At 34.9% G+C, this 24,214-nt stretch overlaps 1 protein-coding gene across 3 annotated transcripts; it reads left to right on the top strand.

Moving 5' to 3' along the window:
• The first annotated feature begins 1,086 nt into the window (after positions 1-1,086).
• On the top strand, positions 1,087-23,148 carry Ifi44 (interferon induced protein 44). Of its 3 annotated transcripts, none has more exons than XM_047559081.1 (9): positions 1,087-1,143; positions 1,359-1,858; positions 12,297-12,333; positions 12,998-13,193; positions 13,343-13,489; positions 16,483-16,654; positions 18,180-18,226; positions 20,542-20,713; positions 22,841-23,148. In XM_047559081.1, exons 2-8 carry the CDS (start codon positions 1,369-1,371, stop codon positions 20,707-20,709), a joined length of 1,257 nt encoding a protein of 418 aa, XP_047415037.1. In that variant the 5' UTR covers positions 1,087-1,143; positions 1,359-1,368; the 3' UTR covers positions 20,710-20,713; positions 22,841-23,148. The 3 variants fall into 3 exon arrangements, with proteins under 3 accessions (XP_047415037.1, XP_047415027.1, XP_047415046.1); XM_047559071.1 differs by having other exon boundaries at positions 18,126-18,226; XM_047559090.1 differs by lacking the exons at positions 18,180-18,226; positions 22,841-23,148.
• Positions 23,149-24,214: the final 1,066 nt, after the last annotated feature.

The raw sequence follows: 24,214 nt of genomic DNA, 5'->3' as shown, positions 1-24,214 counted from the left end.
TTTAGTAACTGAGTGATTTTTATTTAATCATTTAACTCCAAGATTCTGTTTATTTTTTTGAAAACTGGCAACGATGTTAGTATCTTACTCATACGTTACTGAAATATAAGTGAGATACAAGGCAAATAAGAAGTATCTAACAATTTAGGGTGTTTTTAAAGCTAAGTAAATAATATCCACAAGTGGGTTAAAATATATATTTTTGATACTGTTATCCTTTTTAGTAGGGTCAAGACCTTATATTCTTTTCTGGGCACAGCAAGTAATTTAAATTTGCTAGAACCAGTCACATATAAAACAGTAAAGGATCTGTGTGGACAACAGAGAACTGGAGAGTGGCTGTCTAATGATGTAAAGCATACACATTTCGACTTTTTAAAGGGAACTTTTGGTCCCACAGAACATATCTGCAGGTTGCATTCAGTCCTTAAACAAATTTGTGACCCTCAGCAATGTGAAGCTAGAAAAGGGACTTCAGTGTGAAATTGGCGTGATTTGGTTTATATCTTACAAATCTGCTGTGGGGAGGAAAATGAATTGGAGAGGTGACAGCAGAAAAGCAGAGGACTGAATTGGGAGGTTATTGTAGTAATTTACAGAAGGAAGAATGCTAGTTTGGAGTAAATTAATAGCAAAGACAAGAAAAGTGGATGAATTTGAGATGTAATTTGGAGGTAGAACAGAGGCAATTTTTACATGTCCCTATGCAGAAACTGGTTGAATTTTCTTTAAAAAATTCTTAGATCAGGCTGGGGATATAGCTCAGTTGGTAGAGTGCTTACCTTGTAAGCATGAGACCCTGGTTTCAATCCCCAGCACAAAAAAAAAAAAAAACAAAAAAAAAAAAACAAAAAAACTTTTATCAGTGAACTGATATGTTTTCCTCCCTCTTCTATCAATGTCTATGTTTTCCTAATATTATTTGTATCTAACTTTATTGTCTAAATGCACTGGATCACTTAAGGGTCCTTCACTGAGGGGAGCAGGCATGCAGCCAGTTAGGCGGGGCTTGCTGAGTTTCAGTTTCCTTTCCTAAGTCTCTGAAACTGCACGGCTGCTGCTGCCTAACCTTTACTCCTCCCATTTTGTGCCTGCTTTGTCTTCTGGTGAGAGCAGCATTCTTCCTGCAGGCTCTTCTAACAGGTAAATTGCTGCTTAAACAATCAATTTTATTTTCTAAAACTAATCATTTAGAATAAAAAGCTAGGTAATGCTTTTTCTTGCTACCCGCTTACCTTGTGTTTGTTCATTTCCCATGTTATGTTAATAAGAAAAATCAATGTGAGCTTTGTGAGCTTTTGGAAGTACATGGGTCTATTTGCAATATTTAATGGAAACTATATTGGATTTTTCATCAGATTGAGAAGTATGGCTCTGACAACTCGTTTGACGTGGTTGCAAGAAAAGAGACTGCAAAATCATTTTGGAGGAAAGCAGTTTAGCCTTCTTTATAAGGCTAGTGTCCATGAATTCTGTACTAAGAATTTGTTTGAGAAATGCTGTAACCAAGGACCTATAATAATAGTGATTTACAGTGAAAATGATGTTACTGGAGCATACGTGCAACACGGTTACCAGGAAAACAGGGAAGTTCCTATCATTCTTTTTGCACTTCAAGAGACTGAGATTTTGGAATATAAAATAGGATCACATACACCAGAGATATTGTTCTATGACAGGTATGCGCCATTAACAGTCTTCAATCGAAAACATCGGGATTTTAAGAATCCTTCTGCTGGGTTCTGGATATATCTATGCGAAAAAGTGGTGGCTATGAGCTCAAAAGTAAGTGAAGAACTTGGACAACCTCAAAATTGTACTGCTTCCTTTCAGGAATGCGAAGTTTTTCGATGTGAAGGTAGGTTTAATCAGATGATCCAATTCTATGTAGATTTCTTCTCCTTATGTTTGTAGGTTTCCAGTTGATCTGCCTCCTTAAGGAGAAGTGACCTCTTCACTTGCCCTGTTCTCTGGATAGATAGTCCACAATGAAATCTGGCTACAAATTGCTTGCTAAAAAACAATGATTATTAAAAAAGAAATGTGTGTGTGTGTGTGTATATGTATATATTATACATACTTCTCAATCTGATGAAAAATCCAATATAGTTTCCATTAAATATTGCAAATAGACCCATGTACTTCCAAAAGCTCACAAAGCTCACATTGATTTTTCTTATTAACATAACATGGGAAATGAACAAACACAAGGTAAGCGGGTAGCAAGAAAAAGCATTACCTAGCTTTTTATTCTAATATATGTATATGTATATGTATATATATATCACTCAACCATGGAGATGTGTATATATATATATATGTACATACATATGTGTGTGTGTATATAGAGATGTACCCTCTTAAATTTTTAAGTGTACTACACAGTATCATGAACTATAAGCATTACGCTCTGTAGTAGACCTTTAGGACTTAAATATTTTGCACAACTAAACTATCTTTTAGTCTGCATCTCTCCCTCTCTCTTTTCTTTATGGGCCCTGACATCCACAGCCATTATTCTCAGCTTTTATGAATTTGACTATTTTAGATTCCTCATATAAGTAGGATCATGAGTATTTGTCCTGCTATTTGGCTTACACTTTGCATAATAACCTTCAGGTCCATACCTGTTGTCACTAATGTCAGAATTACCTTCTTTTTTACAGTTAAATAATATTCCATTGTGTGTATATACCACACTTTAAAACTGATTCATTCAATCATGGACATTTAGGTTGCTTCCCAGGTGGAGTTTTCCACCATATCCAAAAGATGGTAATTAATTTCTTTACTTTTCTACTAAAGGACATTTAAGTTTTTTCTAGTTTTTGTTGTTATAAACAATGCTCCTGTACTATCTTTATGTAGATAACCTTGTGCTCAAAAAAATATTACTTTTATGGTGCCTTTCTGGAAATGGCATCTCTGTTTAAGGACTATGTGCATTTGCATTTGGATAGTTGCTTTCAAAAGTTTCATTTGTCAATACCATCCCCAAAGGTTTTATGAAAATGAGTTTCCTTGATTCCTTGCCAGTCTTTGATATTATCAAACTTAAGAACATTTGCTGATTGATAGTCAAAGGATGGTTTCTCATTTTCATTTTTCTTATCCTCCTGATCACTAACAAGCCTATGTGCATTCTCCGTTTATTGGCCATTTATCATATGAAATATGTATATCTACCCATTTAAAAGAAGATACAATGGGGAGGATATTTCCTGAGCATTTACATGTTCCAGGATAATTGCTTGTGGTGATTATATTTGAATGACTATATAGAATTCATAATTCTTGTATCACTTTTTATTTTTGGGGGGTAATCATAATATTTCCACTGCACTGATGTTGCAGGGGAATTTGCCTATTATTACTTTTGTCAATTTGTCTATTTTTTATCTATCATTACTTTTTTGTTTCACTGTGAGTGATTTGTTTGTTATTACTTTTTGCCTATTATTTTTCTATTATTTGTCAAATTTGTCTATTATTACTTCTTTGTTTCCCTGTGAGTGATTCAGTCTTTTATGTACTGATTGCTCCAAACATTTAATTTTTTTAAAAAGCTGGTAAATTAACTTGGATATATCATGATTTTGGTCATCTTGGATCAGTTAAATAAGCATTTTTTGAAATACAACATATAAAAAGAAGTCCTCAATTGATAAGTGTACCAACTGACAAACCTACAAACAGAACTCCCTTCCATAACCATTGCTCTGATAAAGAAATAAAATATTACCATTAGTTTAGATCACTCCTTACAAGTTCTTCCTTTATTGCCTAAGGCAACTGTTATTCTGTCATATTAACATTAATTAATAGTTCCTATTTTTTAATGTGTATACAGAACTCCACCAGATTATGTGCTCATTTGTTTCTGGCCCCTTCAGTTGATGTTATATTTGTGAGATTGAGCTAATACAGGGAATTGCACTGAAAAAAAATATGACTTAAAAATCAGATATCTTACCCAGTATGAAGCTGTACTTGTAATTCCAAAGATAGTGGCAATCAAAAATCTGAAAGAAGGGAGAAACAGTATTGGTATATTCTGTGTATTCTGTGTGCCTGTCTAGATTCTTCCTTCCCAACTCGGACATGAGTTTTTTTATTTTTTATTTTTCTGTACTTGTGAAATACTTTCTTTTTTTTTAATGCATCTTTTTAAAATTTTTTATTTCTATAGACTGCATTTTGATTCATTGTACAAAAATAGAGTACAACTTTTCATTTCTATGGTTGTGCATGATATAGATTCATACCATTCATGTAATCATATATGTACATAGGGTAATGTCTGTCTCATTCCACCATCTTTCATACCCCACCCCCTCCTTCCTCTCATTTCCCTTTACAAAATCTAAAGTTCCTTTATTCTTCTCTCACCCTACTCCCCAACCCCCATTATATATCATCATCCACTTATCGGGGAAAACATTTGGCCTTTGGTTTTTGGGGATTGGCTTATTTCACTTAGCATAATATTTTCCAGTTCCATCCACTTATCTGCAAATACCATAATTTTATTCTTCTTTATGGCTGAAAAATATTCCATTGTGTATATATTCCACAGTTTCTTTATCTATTCATCTGTTGAAGGGCATCTAGGTTGGTTGCACAATCTAGCTATTGTGAATTGAACTGCTAGAAACATTGATGTGTCTGTGTTACTGTAGTATGCTAATTTTAAGTCCTTTGGGTATAAACCAAGGAATGGGATAACCTGGGCCAAAATGTGGGTCCATTCCATGTTTTCTGAGGATTTTCCACACTGCTTTCCAGAGTGGCTGCACCAATTTGCAACTCTACCAGCAATGTAAAAGTGCGTCTTTCCCCCACATCCACACCAACATCTATTATGGTTTGTGTTCTTGATAGCCATTCTAATTGGAGTGAGATGAAATCTTAGAGTTGTTTTAATTTGCATTTCTCTAATTACCAGAGAAGTTGAACATTTGTTCATATATTTATTAATCACCTGTATATCATCTTCTGTAAAGTGTCTGTCCAGTTCCTTGACCTGTTTTTGACTGGGTTCTTGTATTTTTGGTGCAATGTTTTGTAAGTTCTTTATAAATTTTGGAGATTTATGCTCTACCTGAAGTACATGTGGAAAAGATTTTCTCTCACTCTGTAGGCTCTCTTTTCACATTATTGATTGCATCCTTTGCTGAGAAAAACCTTTTTAGTTTGAATCCATCCCATTTATTGATTCTTGCTTTGGTTTCTTGTGCTTTGGGATTCTTGTTAATTAAGTCTGATCCTAAACCAACATGATGATGATTTGGACCTACTTTGTCTTGTATTTGGTGCAGGGTCTCTAGTCTAATTCCTAAGTCCTTGGTCCATTTTGAGTTGAGTTTTGTGAGAGATAGAGGTTTAATTTCATTTTACTGCATATGGATTTCCAGTTTTCCCAGCACCATTTGTTGAACAGGCCATCTTTTCTCTATTGTATGTTTTTGGCTTCTTTGTGTAGTATGAGGTAACTGTATTCATGTGGATTTGTCTCTGTGTCTTCTATTTGTAGCATTGGTCTGCCTGTCTATTTTGGTGCCAATACCATGCCATTTTTGTTACTATTGCTCTGTAGTATAGTTTAAGGACTGGTATTGTGATACCTCCTGCTTCATTCTTTCTGCTCAGGATTGCTTTGACTATTCTGGGTCTCTTATTCTTCCAGATGAAGTTCATGATTGCTTTCTCTATTTCTATGAAGAGCGTCATTGTGATTTTAAGTGGAATTGCATTGAATTTGTATAGTGTCTTTGATAGAATGACCATTTTGACAATGTTAATTCTGCCTATCCAAGAATATGTGAGATCTTTTCATCTTCTAAGGTTTTCATTAATTTCTTTCTTTAGTCTTTTGTAGCTTTCATTGTAGAGTTCTTTCACCTCTTTTGTTAGATTGGTTCCCAAGTATTTTATTTTATTTATTTATTTTTTTGAGGCTATTGTGAATGGAGTGGTTTTCCTCATTTCTTTTTCAGAGGATTTCATCTCTTATGAATAGAAATGCATAGATTTATGCATATTGATTTTGTATCGTGCTACTTTGCTGAATTCATTTATTAGTTCTATAAGTTTTCTAGTGGAGTTTCTTGGATCCTTTTAGAATCATGTCATTGGCAAATAGTGATAGCTTGAATTCTTCTTTTCCTGTTCATATCCCTTTAATTTCTTTGGTCTGCCTAATTGCTCTGGCTAGATTTTCAAGAACAGTGTTAAAAAGAAGTGGTGAAAGACAGCACCCCTGGCTTGTTCCAGTTTTTAGAGGGAATGCTTTTGGTTTTTCTTCATTGAGAATGATGTTGGCCGTGGGTTTAGCATATGTCAGGGGCGGGCTCTGAGGGCCCCAGAGCCGCACCCTGGCCTGATCTCTAAGATGGCACCTGGCAGCTTGCCAGAATAAGCCGTACTCATAAACAAGTTTCAGGAAGTAACTCTGATTGGCTGCTGTATATGAGGTGATTCTTGTAACTGCCTAGAGACTGATCCTTGATAGGCTAATATCTCAGACTGACTCTGATTGGCTTATACTTGCTATATAACCCAGACACTTTCTCGAATAAAGGATTGGTCATTGGTCGTCGTTTGTTGGTCGTTGTTCGTTGTTCGTTGTTCATTGTTCGTTGGTCTTTGTCTTTTGGGCTTTTTGTTCCTGTGAAAAAGAAGCGTATGCGTTATCATTGCCTCCGTGGGCGGTGGGCGATGATAAGCATAGATAGACTTTACAATGTTCAGGCATGTTCCGACTATCCCTATTTTTTCTAGTGTTTTAAGCATGAAGGAGTGCTATATTTTATCAAATGCTTTCTCAGCATCTATTGAGATAATCATATAGTTCTTAACTTTAAGTCTGTTGTTGTGATGATTTACTTTTATTGGTTTACGTTTATTGAACCAAACTTGCATCCCTTGGATAAACCCAACTTGATCATGGTGCACTATCTTTAATATTTTTTTTTAGTGATTTGCCAGAATTGTTGCATCTATGTTCATCAGGGATATTGGTCTAAAGTTTTCTTGGTGCGTCTTTGTCTGGTTTTGGTATCAGGGTGATACTATCTTCATAGAATGAGTTTGGAAGGGTTCCTTCCTTTTCTATTTCCTGGAATACTTTGAGGAGTATTGGTAATAGTTCTTCTTTAAAGATCTTACAGAATTTGACTGAGAAGCCATCTGGTTCTGGGCTTTTTGCTTGGTAGATTTTTGATGGCTTCTTCTATTTCGGTGCTTGAAATTGATCTGTTTAAATTGTGTTTATCTTCCTGGTTCAGTTTGGGAGGATCATATGTTTCTAAAAATTTGTCAATGTCTTTGATATTTTCTATTTTGTTGGTGTATAGATTTTCAAAGTAGTTTCTAATTATGTTATGTATTTCAATGGTGTCTGTCGTGATTTCTCCTTTCTCAACATGAATTCTAGTAATTTGAGTTTTCTCTCTCCTTCTCTTCATTAGTGTGGCTAAAGGTTTATCAATTTTGTTTACTTTTACAAAGAACCAAATTTTTGTCAATTTTTTGAATTGTTTCTCTTGTTCAATTTCATTGATTTCAGCTCTGATTTTAATCATTTCCTGTCTTCTACTACTTTTGGTGTTGATCTGTTCTTTTTCTTGGACTTTGAGATGTAATGTTACATCATTTATGTGTTGACTTTTTGTTCTTTTAATGTATGAGCTCAATGCAAACTTTCCTCTTAGTACTGCTTTCAGAGTGTCCCAGAGATTTTGATATGCTGCGGTGTTATTCTCATTTACATCTAAGAATTTTTTTTATTTCTTCCATGATGTCTTCTGTTATCATTGCATCATTCAATAGCATATTATCTAGTCTCCAGGTGTAGGAGTAGTTTTTGTTTTTTATTTTATCATTAATTTCTAATTGCATTCCATTTTGGTCTGATAGAATACAAGGTAGTATCTCTCTTCTTTGTATTACTAATGGCTGCTTTGTGGCATAGCATATGGTCTATTTTGGAGAAGGATCCATGTGCTGCTGAGAAGAAAGTGTATTCACTAAATGATGGATGAAATGCTCTATATGTGTACATTAAGTCCATATCATTGATTGTATTATTTAATTCTGTAGTTTTTCTTTGTTCAGTTTTTGTTTGGAGGATCTATCCAGTGATCAGAGAGGTGTGTAAAAGTCTCCCAGTATTATTGTGTTTTGGTTGATTTGATTCTTGAAATTGAGAAGGGTTGTTTGATGTACATAGATGCTCCATTGTTTGGGGCATAAATACTTAAAATCATTATGTCTTGCTGGTTTATGGTTCCCTGAAGCAGGATGAAATGTCCTTCTTTGTCCTTTTGACTAACTTAGGTTTGAATTCCATTTTATCTGATATGAGGACAGAGGAGACCCCTGCTTTTTTACTGAGTCCATGTGCATGATATGTTCCCCCCCATCCTTTCACCTTTAATCTGTGGATGTCTTTTCCTATGAGATGAATCTCTTGAAGGCAGCATATTGTTGGGTCTTTCTTTTTAATCCAATCTGCCAGTCTATGTCTTTTGATTAATAAGTTTAGACCATTAACATTTAGAGTTATTATTGAGATATGATTTGTATTCCTGGTCATTTTGGCTTATTTTTGGTTTTTAACTTGACTTGGTTTCTCCTTTGATTGGCTTTTCCTTTAGGGTAGTTCCTCCTTTTGCTGACTTGTATTGTTGTTTTTCACTTCTTCCTCATGAAATAGTTTGCTGAGAATGTTCTGTAGTGTAGGCTTTGTATTTGTGAATTCTTTTAACTTTTGTTTATGGTGGAAAGATTTTATTTCATCATCAAATCTGAAGGTTAGTTTTGCTGAATATAAGATTCTTGTTCGGCATCCATGTTCTTTTAGAGCTTGAAATATGTTGTTCCAGGCCCTTCTAGCTTTTAGGGTCTGGGCTGAGAAATCTGCAGATATCCATATTGTTTTCCCCTTATATGTAATCTGATGCTTTTCTCTCACAGCCTTTAAAATCCTATCTTTATTTTGTATGTGAGCTATTTTCATTATAATGTGTCTTGGTGTGGATTTGTGGTAATTTTGTGCATTTAGTGTTCTGTAAACCTCCTGTAGTTTTTTTTTTTCCATTTCATTCTTCAAGTTTGGGAAATTTTTTGATATTTTGTTGAACAGATTTTCATTCCTTTGGTTTGTATCTCTGTGCCTTCCTCAATCCCAATAATTCTTAAATGTGTTCTTTTCATGATATCCCAAAATTCTTGGAGGTTCTGTTCATCTTCTCAGTTTGGTCAACTTTATTTTCAAGATTAAATATTTTGTCTTCATTGTCTGAGCTTCTGTCTTCCATAGATCTATTCTGTTGGTGATGCTTTCTAATGAGTTTTTAATTTGGTTTATTGTTTCCTTCAAGTATTTCTTTTCTTTTTTTTTCCCAGAATCTCTCTTTATTGAAGTGCTCTTTTGCTTCCTGCATTTGTTCTTTTATCTATTTGTTGGAGTAATCATGCATTGCCTGTGTTTGCTCTCTTATCTTTTGCTTCATGGATCATTTTAATTATGTAGATTCTAAACTCCTTTTCTGTCATTTCTACTGCCATGCTGTCATTGGATTCTATCAATATAGCATCTTGGTTTGTTAAGGACACTTTCTTCCATGTTTTTACGTGTTGTGTATATTCCTCCCTAGTGGTGAAAATCTGAGGTATTGCAGTTTCCCCCCTGTAGGCTCATTGTGGCCCTGCAGGTTTCCAATACCTCTCCTTTGAGGGGGAGGTCAATATTAGCAGCACCCAATATAAACAATATGCAACCCTACAGCAGATAATCCCTATAAAGACGTTAACAGTATTGTAATAAACAGATAGGATGAGTATGTTTATTATCTACAGTATAGCCAATAGGCTTGCAATGAACTCTACAACTTCTAGTGGTGGACGAAGAGGATGGAGAGGGGTGTAAGATGTAACCGTTAAGGGATAAGAAGTGAGTAAACAGAGGTACCAGATCAAGGGAAGAATGAGAGTGGGATCAAAAGAAGTTGGTGTTTAGCATGAGAAAAGGGAGAGACTCTGAGGAAATAGGTGAATAAAAGAAAATAGAGTGAGAGAAAAAAAAGAAGAAAGAAAAATTAAAAATTAAAAAAAAAATCTATTGTTCACAGTCAACCACCAAGCAAACCTTCCAGTCCTCAGACTCTCCATGCGAGCATGGTAGTTGTTAAAAGGCCTCCAGTCTCCTGTAGGTGTGTCAGGACAGGAGCTGCTCTAACCAGAGATGGTGGTCATGCCCTCAGGGTTAATTCAAAATGTCTGCACCAGCCTCCAAACACACTGGGGAGCTGCAGCCCAGGCAACTCCAGTGCTGAGTAGGCATGGGGCATGGCAGGTGTCTCAGAAGTGGTGGGGACTGGGTGATCGTGGTCCTTAAAGTAAGAATGGCCAGGATTGTTAAATGAAGTTTATGGGCCACCTTACACATGGGAGAGTGGTAAGATTGTGGAACCTTACATGGCATTGTCCAGTAAGGTATACCCTGTAAATCCATGAGTGCCTCATTTATTTACTGTATGAAATTCTTTGCCATCCTTTAAGGATACTCAAAAGGTGGGTACTCCTCCTTGAAGCAAATATCATTAGGTTATTTACCAGGACGTAAAATTTTAAGCATGTTTATAAGGAGATTGATCTAGGTCACTTGTCTTTTTTTCTTTCCCTGAGAGTATTCCCTAGCACAGTAAGTGAAGGCATCATAATTCAGCTGTTCCAACTCTATCTCTGCATGGTGAGTCATCCTTATTGTACATTCATTTATTCCTTTTCATCTTTTCGTTTTCACAGAGTACATTGTGATGAATCCATCAATTTTTTTAATGCATTAATTTCTGTTAATGAACATTTGAGTTTTCCAGTTCAGGGCTATAAATACTCTTGGATATGATTCACACCTATACATATTTTCAGAGAATGCAAGAATGAAATTACAAGGTTATATAACATATACTTATGTTCACCTTCAGTGGAAACTGACAAAATTTTTCAATGTAGTTGTACCTATTTCTGTTATGACAAATGGTATATGCGAGTTTCTGTGTACTTCAAATCTTCTCCAGTGCTTCATATTAACAGTTTTAAAATGTACTATTTTGATATGTGGGTGGTGGTACAACATCTAGTGAATTTGACTTTCTTTGATTACATTAGTAATTTATTTCACATTTTAAAATAATCATCATATTAACTATTAACCTTTTTCAAGTTTTAAAATTTCTTTATTAAATATTCGTTTTTATATTCCTAAGATTTGTTCCCTTATTTTTTTCTGTTCCTATGCTCTATTTTCAAAACTTTTCTTCTTTCTTGTCATTAATGAAATGTATTTTTATCACAAAGTTGACAGAAGGTGTTCCTGTTGTGAATTGATATGTATTTATAATTTTGGTTTTACATTTCTTTTGGTTATTATATTTATTTAAGAAAATGTTTTGTAAAATCCCAAGAAGTTGTGTCAATAGTTATTCTTCTTCAGTTTTTATAGTCACTGATGAAGTCTATGATTTCAACTTTTAGTAATCTAATAAAGTTTATTTTGTCACTTTACATGTGGCCATATTTGTAAGTTTTCCACATAATGTTCTTTTTCTGTAGTTCAGAGGATTGCCAGTATCTCTAAACCTAATCCTCCCAGTTTTAAAACAGTGTCTCTTTCTGAGAAGCAAAACCTCTGAGTCTGAAACTCAGGGGTCTGGATGAAGTCCTCTGCACACCCCAACCACTTGCTGTGCTCTGATTGCTACATCACTGGGCCTGTCTTTTCTTCTACTGGAGTGAGGGAAAAAAGTCTACTGACCTGACAGTCCTAGAGCTCCAATTGTTGATAGCAGGTTTTGAAAAAAAATCTGATTTTTTTTCTTTCCTATTTGAGTGTCTGTGTGCATTATCTTCTCACACTTGTTGGATTTTTTTAAGGAAAATACCTTAGAGCAATCCCAGTCTTTCCTTCACCTTTACATTCCTCTTGCTCTAGCTTCAGAATGCACCCCCACCTGCAAGGTCCATGTTAGAATGAACTGCCCACTGCTGATGAGCAGTTGGGTGAAGAAGGATCTGAGGACACCAGTCTTCCAGTGCCCAACTTGCCCCTAGCTCTCTTTCTTTGCAAAGGAGATGATGTTAATGAGATTTGCCAGCATTTCCTCAATCTGCTTTTTACCATACTGCACTGTTCTGATGGCAAGGCGATTTATGCATTTGTCCCTAGTGAATTCCTTCATATTCATTCAGTCATTTAACAATTCATAATCTACATTATTCTTTATTTCCTCTAGATTTATTGGACAAAAGAAAGCAAGAAGGAGTCATTAAGTAAGTTAATGTTTTTAACATTCTACTCTTCTGTTCATTATTTTTTACTTATTTTATGATAGGTTCCATCAATAAAAAATGGCAACACAGATTATCACAGATAATCTGCAGATTGTCAAAAATAGATTAAAAGTTTATTTGTGAAATAATTTTGCTTTAGTAAAGCAAAGAACATTAGTAGAGAGAATAAATTCTGTTATATACTTGAAAAAAATCACTTGATGGAATGTCTGTTTTTGCTTACCTCAGAGAACTACTGTGGAAGAAACGGTTGTCAGAGAAAATCTATTAATAACCTATAAGAACATGTTAGAAATGCTTTACTTCCATGAACTTCAAAAGTTACATATTATATTGTGATTTTTGAAGTTTTTTATTGATTTATTTATCTTCATGTTTAATAGCTGATGTTTAATCCTAATGATAATATGGTCTTTTAGCTTGAGTCTGAAAAGTTTTATGTCTGAATTTAGTTTCAAGTGTTATTTTTGCTTTTTCTTCTTTTACAACAGGATTTAAAATAGTGTAGTCTTATGTCTGTATGCAAGAAGAAAACTGCTAATAATAAAAAATATACATATGAAAACAAATTAATTCTGTGAAAATTTACGGTAAACTCATGTGACCTAACCTCAGTCAGCTGTAAAAAATTGTGTTTAAATAGACTCAGGAGGACCTTGCTGTCTGAAATGAATACTTATGAGCCGAATCAAGAAATGGTTCACCAAATAAGAATTCTGCTGCTCGGTCCAATTGGAGCTGGGAAATCTAGCTTTATCAACTCAGTGAAATCTGTTTTTCGAGGCCATGTGACCAATCAGGCTCTGGTGGGCTCTGACCCAACTGGAATATCTACGAAGGTGAGTATATTCTAGGCTACCCAGACTTTTCTTCTTTGTTCAGGGAGTTATTTTTGAAAAGCCTTTTGCAGATTAGCTTCATCCCATGTAGACTTTATCTCAGTTTACAACAAACAATGTATTTTTGAAGTTTATTTATTCCTTTTTAGTACAGGACGTATTCCATTAAGGATGGGAATGGTGGTCGATGCCTGTCCTTTATTCTGTGTGACTCTCTGGGGCTGAGTGAGAAGTCAGGCCTATGTGTGGAAGACATAGTCTACATCTTGAAAGGCCACATTCCTGACAGATATCAGGTAAGATTTAGCTAATCATTAAGAAATTATAACTGATTTTTAAAATGTGTATTTTTGCACTATCCATGACATCAGTCTCTTTTAACTTAGCGCGCCAGCACTTATCTTTTGAAAATATACTTGCTAAAATTCCTTTGTTCATTTTTGGTGGTAAATTTTACAAAGAATAAAAATAATTCAAAGGACTTTCTGTCATGGCTTTCATAATAGCCATAAATTCTGTTCAACTTTCCATAAGGTAATTTTTCTTATGTAACAAAAGTCTGAAGGTAGGTAGCCTGGGGCCAGTGTAGAAGCTTATAAGTTGAGTAATTTCAGAAATTCTAATGCCTTTTTGAGCACCTCAGCACTGGGTGCTGAGGACTGAAAGTTTGTGTCCCCCACCCCCACAAAGTTCGTATGTTGAAGTCCCAATCATCAAAGTGATAGTTTGAAGGTGGGGCCTTTGGGAGACAATTGGAGACATCTTCTCTGCTTTCAAGGATACAGCCAAAGGCAACTGTCTGTGAACCAGGAAGAGGAACATCACCAGACATCAAATCTTCTGGTACCTTGCTATTAGACTTCACCATCTCCAGAATTGTGAGAAATAAATATTTGTTGTCAAAGCCACCACTCTATAGTAATTTCATTAGTAGCCCCACCTAAAGAAGGTGTGTGTCTTTCATTTTTATGTTCTCAGGGTGTTCATGCTGAGCACTGTCAGTGTACAAGGTCAGAGGAAGAGTTAGATTACAGAATCATGTTGTCTTTTTGTATTTTTTAAAAATATCAAGTTCATCTTCATAAACATTGAGATCTTGCATAAATCATTAATTTTCCTTGAACCAAATGTACAATCTTGGCAACATCTTTCATTGAATGTCTTTTGTATCTTTTCTTTACCAAATATGTATAGGGATCTGTTTGTTTATTCTCTGGTTTGTTTATTGATGTATTTATCTATTCCTTTATGTTATCATTTTAATTTTCCATATTGCTTAATTTTTAATTACCATAGCAGTCAATTGTTTCTTGATAAATTAATGGATAAGTCACATTTATTACTTATTTATGGCTTTTATTTTCCTTGACAATTTTCACATGTATTCTTTTTGAAATAAACATGCTTGTGTTTTGTTTGTTTGTTCTTGATTTGTTATTTTGACTGAAATTTTATTAACATTTTCATGTTGAAAGTTTATTCATATATTTACATATTCAGTGTATCTATTCAGAAACATAGACTTAATTTTCTGTTTGTGCAAATTTATTTCATTCTTTAAAATAGGGTTAACTTGTAGGTACTGTTTAGGTTCATTTGAAGTGTTCTTTTAATAAATAAACTTTTTATTATAGAACATTTTAAACTTACAAGAAAGTAGAAAAAATGGATTAATGAATACCAGGTACTTTGCTTCAAATAATTTGACTCATATCCAAATTTTGTTTCATCTGTGTTTACTCATCTTCTTTTCTCCTGTATTATATTGAAGCAAATCACAGAAATTCTAATACTTTATCCATAGTTGAATATACATTTATAAGCATAGAAATAAATTTGTACATAAGGGTATATATCATTCCTTAAACATAGACAAAGTTCCTTATCACATCTAACATGTTCATTTGTTCCTCATCAAATACTGCTTAATATTCAGCAGTCTTATAAAAGTATCAGACATTTTGTTTATATTTTATTTTATTAACATTTTTTAGTTATTGATGGACCCAATACCTTTATTTTATTTATTTATTTTTATATGGTGCCGAGGATCGAACCTGGTGCTTCACACATGCTACCACTGAGCCACAAGACCAGCCCAGTATCAGGCATTTTAAACAGATTTTCTGAAAAATAACTCAAATGTATTCCATCTCTTTTAGCCTATATATTCTGTCTTTACATGTTTTTTTTTTTTCCCCTTAAAATTTGTTTTAAGATATCTGGTTGGACGTACTGTAGACATCTACATAGTCTGAACTCTACTCTTTATATCCCTCTGGGTAGTTTTACATAGTCCTTTATTTTCTGTAGATTCTGATCATTTGGCAATTGAATATGGAGATGTATTCTGAGTCGGATCCTACTTCATAGATGGTGGTTGCTTCTAGGAGGACATGCATGTTTTGGGTTTTCTTGCTTCTCTAATGTTATTTATCCTTGCTCAATGCCTATATCCATTTATTAATGAGGGTGTGAAAATGGTGATATTCTGTTTTTGTTTTTCCTCATTATTTCACATACAAAAGACAAACTTCCCCATATCTGCAGATTGGATAGTGATGCAAAGGGAAAAACTCAGAAATATGCATTAATTTTTGTCTATTTTATGAACTGTTGAAATAGCAAGTTCTTTCCTTTGTATTCAAGGAATCTATCTTCTTTCCATGCCCCTTTAAATAATTTTTCCCTCTTTCTGTAAGTAAACATGCAAGATTTATAGTTTATTTCTTTAATATTTAAGAAAATACATATAGCTTTGTGCTTCTCCTTTTCTTAAGAGAAGTGGTGGAACACTATATTTTATGCATATATCAGATTTTTACTGCTACAAATAGTCCTATGGTGAACAGCCTGTCTATCTGTATATGCATTTTACTACTCTTACCTGTGGGACATCCCAGCAGAGCAATTGCTAGTTCAAGAGTAAAGACATCCATCGCATCTTGAATCATTTCCCCTCCTTACTGTCTGCCTGATCATACTACCTTTCTGTGAATTCTTTTATATCCATCTTTCCCCACATTGCTTCTTCTGTCTAGAATGCTTTCTCTAGACTAACTGCCTTTTTCTAGCCCTCAGATTGCATGTCCCTTGCTCACATAGAAGCTTATCTGATGAGGTGAAAGAGCAGCTAGCTACTTGAAAAAATGACCATGATAGTTAGCCTTGTAATATTAGAGATTTGTCTCTTTCGTTCACTGTTTTGTTCACTTGTACAGTTCCTGGTGCATAGCACATATTCATAAATATTTGTTGATTAATACATTGTTTTATTTCTGCCTTACAGTTTGATTCCATGGAACCAATCACATCAAGGCATCCTAACTACATTCATTCCCCATCACTGAAGGACAGAATCCACTGTGTGGCATTTGTGTTTGATGCCAGCTCTGTTGAACAACTCTCTCCTGAGATGGTAGCAAAGATCAAGAAAATTCAAAGGGAGGTGATAAAATGTGGTGAGTCTCATTCTACTTTGCTACTAAGGGTAATTGACTAGAGTTTATTGTAGAATGTGTTGCGGGTATGGTAGGATGAAGGACTTAAGTAATTACAAATTTGAATCTCTCCTGGCTCATGATCTCTCTTTGCCTCAATTTCTTGATCAATATAATCAGTATACACACACACACACACACACACATATTGGGGTCTCCCTTGTGCACTCTTTGGCAATCAGGAGTTCAACTCCTCCTTCTCTTCAGGGCATGGAATTTTTAACCCTACTTGGTTCTTTGTGGAATTGTCATTGTGGTCATCCTATTCAGGGGTCTCATCCTATAGTTGATCCTATGTTAATGTGGATGCTGGGGTCAGTGACTGGACAGGAGTTACCTTATTGTGTCTGTGTTACTAAAGAAATGTCCCTTCTGAAATATAGAGAGATACTTGTGACCATAATGCCTAGCTTTACCCTGACTTCAGTGGACCCTGTCAAGAGTTAGTCCCTTTAATCTTTCTTTCCTGATGTTTCCCTAGTTAGCTCCCCAATTAGCCCCTTTTGCTTCTGTTTGCTTATTCTCAAGGTCTGTGCATCGTAATGTTTTTCTACAAATTATCTGCTACAAGTTGCTTACACATCTTCCTTGGAAGGAATTTATGGAAACTTTAAAAGTAACTTAAAGGGGCTGGGAATGTGGCCCAGTGGTATTTTCCTAGCATGTGTGAGGCCCTAAATTTGATCCCTGGCACCAGAAAGCAAAAAAAAAAGCAATTTGAAAAACATCTGTGACCTTGCTTTTTACTTCATGTTCATTACTAACTACTACTTAACAGCAAGAAAAAGAAAAAGAATCAGAAAAGTAAAATGTTTGTAGGAAGAGGAAGCAGAAAGACTGGAGAATGGAAAAATAAAGGATCAGAGAGTGAAGATGCCCCACTTTGACTTTTCTTGGCCTTACCAATTTTGAGTGGGAATGAGGCAGTGTGTCACAAATTTGATCAAGTTAGAAGCAGGAAATGATTGATTTATCTGCCCACTTAAATTTAAAATCTTACAACTGTGGTGTATGAAGAGGTGCTTGCTAAAATTGTGAGGCAGGAACAGTTTATTTATGAAGTCCTAATGCAGTCTGTCTCCTTCTTAAATGTCTCTTCTCCCTATCACCTTCATTAGAGCCCTTGGTTTTTTCCTCTATAAAATTAGTTAGTAATATTGTAGCATAAATTTTACTTACCTTTCCCATGATGTGGTTTTATTTGAATCTTCATTTCTTATCATGGAATGCAATGAAAGGGACTTCCCATGTCAGAGAAATTCTAGGTACTATGAATAGTCCAGAAGAATATTTTTTGAGGGGTGGATGTGGGACAACTTCCCAAATCTAAAATTGTTCCATGGGGAACTTATGATCTGGTTGACAGTAGATTAACTTAAGAATACTGACACTGTGTGTAATGATAAAAACAGTAAGTATCTGTTTGACATAGGCGTGGTACAGATGGCTTTGCTCACTCATGTGGATTGCTTGGATCTGATTACAGTAGGTGACTTTCCAGACATCTATAGCTGTGTGCCTGTGAAACTCAAGGTAATAAATTATGCTTCATGTAAACACATGTTTTTGGATATGTCTCTATGATAACATGACATTGCTTATATAAAAACAAAATAGACATATACTGAGTTTAAGAAGAATTAAAATAACTTCTTAGGTACTTAGGACTCATTTCCCAACTTTTAAAAGGTAAATGTTGCCGGGGTCCAGCCCTAGCAGGGGTCATGGTGGTCTCAGGTGATGGAGTAGGCATCGGCGTGGTGGAGAACAAAGCAACACAAACTCAAGGAATGGATGCTAAGTTCTAAATTTTATTTTTCCCAGCCAGCTTTTTATACATTAAAAAGTAGGCAGTTACACATGTTTTTTCAGAACAGGAAAAGGTCACAAGGAGAAAAACAAAAAATTTTGTATGATCATTACTAGACTAGACAATGAAGTATTCTAATTATTCTAGTAATTGTTTACTTGTGATAACCTATAACTAAACAATAAGACATATTAATATTTAACTAATCATAAAGTTTAAAGCAAGCTCAGTAGGGTTGAATAAATGTGTGACTACTGCTGTAGTTAAGAAATGCTAGACATTTTAAGGTAACAAATATATGATATCATCTTATACTGTGTGAACTAAACATTGAGGAACCCTTTATTTCTTCTGTTCCTGTTAATCCTTCCAGATGGGGTTGGAATTATTTGCCTACATGTTTCAGGTCATCTGAGAGTAGTCAACAGGGGATCAGCAGCTAGAATCTGCTTTTGTATTTTTTTTTATAACAATTTTGGTTACTCAGAGTTTCATAGCAAATGACTAAATCTGAAATCACTGTTCCATTAGAAGTCTGGTTTTTATGTTCTAACCCTGGTTCTCTTAAGACCCCTATTTTCAGGGAAAACACATAAAATATTAATAGTAAACCTACACATATTAAGCAAGCAAGGAAGGAAAGCCCGCAACCGAATTCCCAAGGAGATGAGACTTTGCAAACATCTTTATTACTCAGCGGAATCCTTGTCAAGCACTGAGGGGAATTGCAGGTGGCGTAACAAAATGTACACAAGACATATGTGTCTTTATATCTATATCTATATAATCTTTACAGTGACACTGATGAATAATTTTCATTCATTACAATTTAATTGAATCAAGTCTATTATTGATTACCTTTAAGATCAACCTGGTATGATAATCTCTAATTAGATACCAGATAATTAGAACAATTCCCCTGCACTAAGTTTATCATTTCATAAGTGGGGTGAGAGGATTGGAGAGTGGGATAAGAAAAAATTGACAAAATTATATGATATGATTAAGTAAGAGATATCATGGAATGAATAAAAAACAAAGTACCTTCAAAGTTTAGAGCAAAATGTCATGTGGGAAGATTTCACCAATGAGGTGGCACTGGGAAATGGCTTTCAAGGAGAAATATTTTAAGAAGTGAAGAGACAAATAGGGGGAATGTGAATATATCAATGGAGGAGAAATCATGGAGGAGCATCATGCCTGGAGGCATGAATTTGCTCAATTTGGTTGGTGGCCAGGTCTTTTCAGAGGGAGATAAAATGAGAAAGGAATATTTGCATGAGATAATGTTACTTAATTTGTGTATTGTGGGGAATCATAGCAATTTTTTGAAAGGGTAGCAATATGTTCAAAATTATACTGTACAGAAACTAGTCTGTTTGCCAATGTGGGCAGAATACAATAGAGTCAAAAGTGAGGTGGAGATGGGGACACCAGTTGCAAAATGTAATAGTAGCTAATATTTATTAAGCACTAAATATGTGATAGATTTTTCTCATTCAATGCTAATAACAATCTTGTGAGATGCATCCTGTCATTACTACATTTTATAGATGAGAAAGCGAAGGCACACAGAATACAGCACTTCCAATGTTTATTGACAGTGCTAAGAAATGACAGAGCCATACTGTGAACCAGGCAGTTCGTCTACAGAGACAAACTAGTCTAAGCAAGAGTTAAGCATTGGTTTAGTCAACTCTACTTATTCTGAATAATTTTTAAAGAGAAACAGGAAACTCATGGACTCTAGTGTATGGTAAAAATATTTCAAGTTCATAGAAGTTTTTAGGTAGAAACTATAATTTTTGTTTCTAATTTATAAAGAATCTATTACATGTATTCTAAATGAAAAGTATCGGTGATATTAGAACCTGACAAATGAAGTTCTTCCAGAAAGTGTTTATGGGGTCAGATGTTCATTTTTGTAACAATAGTAAAATTATTGCTAAGCTCCTACTTTTTGTTACTTTCATAATTTACATTGCCATATTTTTTTTTACTATTTCAAAATCCCTGTGTTTTAATTTCTGTATGACAGCTGGAGGCAGTTCACAGAAAACTTGGATTTGTTCTTTCTGACATCTTGGTGGTCAGCAATTATATTTCTGAGTGGGAGCTGAACCCTCTGAAAGATATTCTGATCCTCTCTGCACTGCGAAAGATGTCATGGGCTGCAGATGACTTCCTAGAGGATTTGTCTCACTAAACAGGTAGATGCTTTTGGTGGTGTAGAAGTTTGAAAGTATCATCTACTTGGCTAAGACTTCCTGCCTGGATCTTTTGTGTACCTGGCACTTCTCTCTCTCTTTGTGGGTCTTGCCCTGTTATTAGTACTGCCCTTTAACCCACTGACTGCACTGTCTTGCCTCCTCTCTTCTAACCTCCATAATATTCTGGAGAATTCATACTAGTTCTCTTCCTCCCTGACTTGTTTTAAGATGAAATTTTTGAAATGATCTATCTCTGTCATGCCTATTGTCTGAAAATCCCTTGTTTTATCCTTGACCTCTTGTCTCAGAATATGTTTCTTTTGCTTGGGAAATAGAACTGGATTAGATATTTTGACTTGTAAATTACCTGATGGCAGCAACTAATAGAGTGACTTCAAGAAAATATTGTCCTTGAGAATAGCTCCCACCATTGAAGGCAATCCATGTAGTAAGAGACCTGAAACACTAAATATATTTGGGTAATGTCAGAGAGATATTCCAGTAATAATGGATCCAATGGTGGATAAAAATGGAAATGGAACAGTGACTGAAGAGTGTCGTTGGGAAAATGAATCCATAAGCAGGTTGCATTCCTGCCTTTGAGGCAGACGATAGAACCACCATAATTGCCAGCTTTTATTACAAAAAAAGTCTGAATCTATGGTTCTCATCCTACTAAAGCAACATAAGCTTCCTGGTTTCCTGAAGGGAATCCCTGAGAGAAATAATACTTGTTGGAAGCCTAATCGCTGTCACCCTGTTGATGGTAAAAAGTTGGTTGAAGAAGGCAAAGTCCATACAATGTATAGAACTGAAGGCAGCTTATCTGAGAAGCAGGAAATATGGATTCTTATCTGAAGTAATGCCTGTATATTTACTGACTCCTGCTGTGGTCATTGTCTTTGTATTCAGTGCAGATAGGATCTACATGATTGTATAATTAAAATGCACTGTGAGGGGAATTAAATCAGGGAAATTTGTGGAATTCTGTGGAAGACTTCAAATGGAACATGTCAGTGACCACCAGATAAAACCTGGTTGTTGGCTCATAAAGGTTAGAATCCAAGGGCTCATGCACTTGCCCATTCCTTGGATGTATCTATTTGGGTGCATCAACTGAGCAGGTACACTGTTACTCAAGTTATAAATATTAGGTGGAACCATGACAGACACCTTTGTGGAAAGTGGTAACATGGCAACAAAACATCCAGCATGCTATCAGAAAGAGAATTTCCAGAAGAAGATTTTGGGTAAGAGTCTCTGAGGGCAAAGGTCAGCAGGTAAAAATATTTTGAACCTTTAGTGGTTACCCGAGTAACATCCACTAGGTCCTGACTAGAATAAATGCATGTTAGATGTTGATTTTGCTTATCTTTTGCTTATAGCAATGGCTTAAGACACTATTAAAGATCTGGAACAACAATGTGAACAAATTTGGTACTCTAGACTATACTTCATCATATCACTATATATATATATATGTATATATATATATACATATAAATATATATAAATATATACATATATATCTCCCAGGTGTATGTATACAAAAATGAGCTAAGAGACAGCATCATATATACTTAGAACTGGATTGGATCAGTGCTGTTTCTTATCAGACATAATTTTTGATTATTTGTTCCTTCCCGAGGATCTTAGATTTCTGCATTTTTTACTTGAGTTTTTGGACTACTTTCTCTCATCTTACTCTCTCTGCATACAATATGGTCAGTGTTAGGAAGAGAATATACCTTTTATGTTTATGGTCTCTGATTTGTCACTATGTGTGTTCTCTTGTATCACCCTGCATATGTAGTACATGTTGCACTGTTGCAATCAAAGATTGACAGAGGTTTCAATTTATTTTATTCAGATGATACTTTAGTTCTTGGAAAATCAAATTAGAATATCATATTTCCTCCAGTTCTCTCTTACTCTCAAATGGTGGTTAAGGTCTCATACACTAACTTTGCTGACCTGACATTGCTATTTGGGCTCTCCATCTCCATGGTGACCATACTTCTAAAGTCAGCAGTGTTTAAATCTCTAGTTACCCAACGCCTGCCTTCCTTCCAGTTTCTTTTCACTATACAATCCACTAAGAATCTCTTGTTTCTCTTTTTTTTTCAGTGCTCAGAGGAAGTGAATTATCAAGTGTGCAAAGAAAAATATAACAATGTGAACCTTCCACAAATTAAAAATTTTGCCACATCATAGAAGAATAAAACTAAGAAAGGAGAAAACAGGAAAGAGAGAAGTAGCTGAGAATAAAAGGGTGGGTTTTATTTATGTCTAGGATGAATAGCATCTGCAGTATCTGTCATAGTCTCTGCAATAACTAGGAATAGTAAGATTTTGTCATTGTGAAAAATAGTCATAATGGTTTTGGATTTATATAATATATCTGTGAGAAATAAAATATCATTTTATAAAACCTAGGTTCAACTTGAGTATGTGTGATTTTTGGGAAAAGTTTATTTTAATAAGATGTGTCAACATCTTCTAATCCTCACCTTGTTCATCTTAATTTTGCCTTGTCATTTTATTTATTTATTTATTTGTAAGACCAGATCGAACCTGGTCTTATGGTATTTCATTTATAAAGTATTTAATTTTATTCTCTGTGGGTCCCCACTTAGTATTGTATATTTTACCTTAAAGTTTTTTCTTGTTTAATATCTGAACCTCTTTTCCAGGATGTGGTGATTGATATTAATGAGGTTTTCACAAGACTAAAACTGACAGAGACTATAGCTTGATCACTCTATCAGTTATAACTACTTTTTGTTACCAGGGGAAAAGTTCAGCCTGAAGAGGATGAATAAAAATAGGATTGTCTATCAGATCATAGAAAACCCCAGGATTCAACTGACTTCAGGGATGACTGATTCTAGAGATTCACAAGCTCTTCTCTTTCTATATATGTATTTATCTGTCTCTTTCTCTTTCTCTCAAACTCCTTTTCATTCCTTCATTTTATGTGTTGCTGTCACTCTCTCAGGCTAGCTTTCTTGATAAATCTTCTGCCTTCTGTATTAAAGCCTCAGGCTCACATTCATTCTATTTTGTGACCAGAAAAGAAAGAGTGCTTCTTTTTCCTAGTTTCATTATGGAATACTGCACAAAAGTACTGTAGTTGATCTGAACCGAGTCATGTGTCTCCACCCAGGAACACTTTGTCCAGGGAGCAAGATAAAAAATGATCATCCCACTTCGGGTCACACCTTGCCAAGGAAGGTGATTGATTATTGGAAGAGTTAATTGTGGATATGGTCACTGTTGGACTAACTGAGCTAGAAAGGTACCATAATATGCATCTGAAATGTTTTGCATCTAGTTCCTCTTAAAGATTATAGGGTTGTGACAAAAAAAAATCTTGTAATTATGTCAAAAAGTAAAATTAGTAAGATTCACTTTAAGAAAATTATGCAGGATTTTCAAGTGGCATATTTTTCTTCTTAAGTTTGTTTTCCATTTCAGTGTCAAAAGAACACCAGGCTTAAT

Source organism: Sciurus carolinensis, chromosome 1, assembly GCF_902686445.1.
Source record: "Sciurus carolinensis chromosome 1, mSciCar1.2, whole genome shotgun sequence".
NCBI classification, from domain to species: Eukaryota; Metazoa; Chordata; class Mammalia; order Rodentia; family Sciuridae; genus Sciurus; species Sciurus carolinensis.
This window is presented reverse-complemented; position numbering and strand designations above follow the sequence as displayed.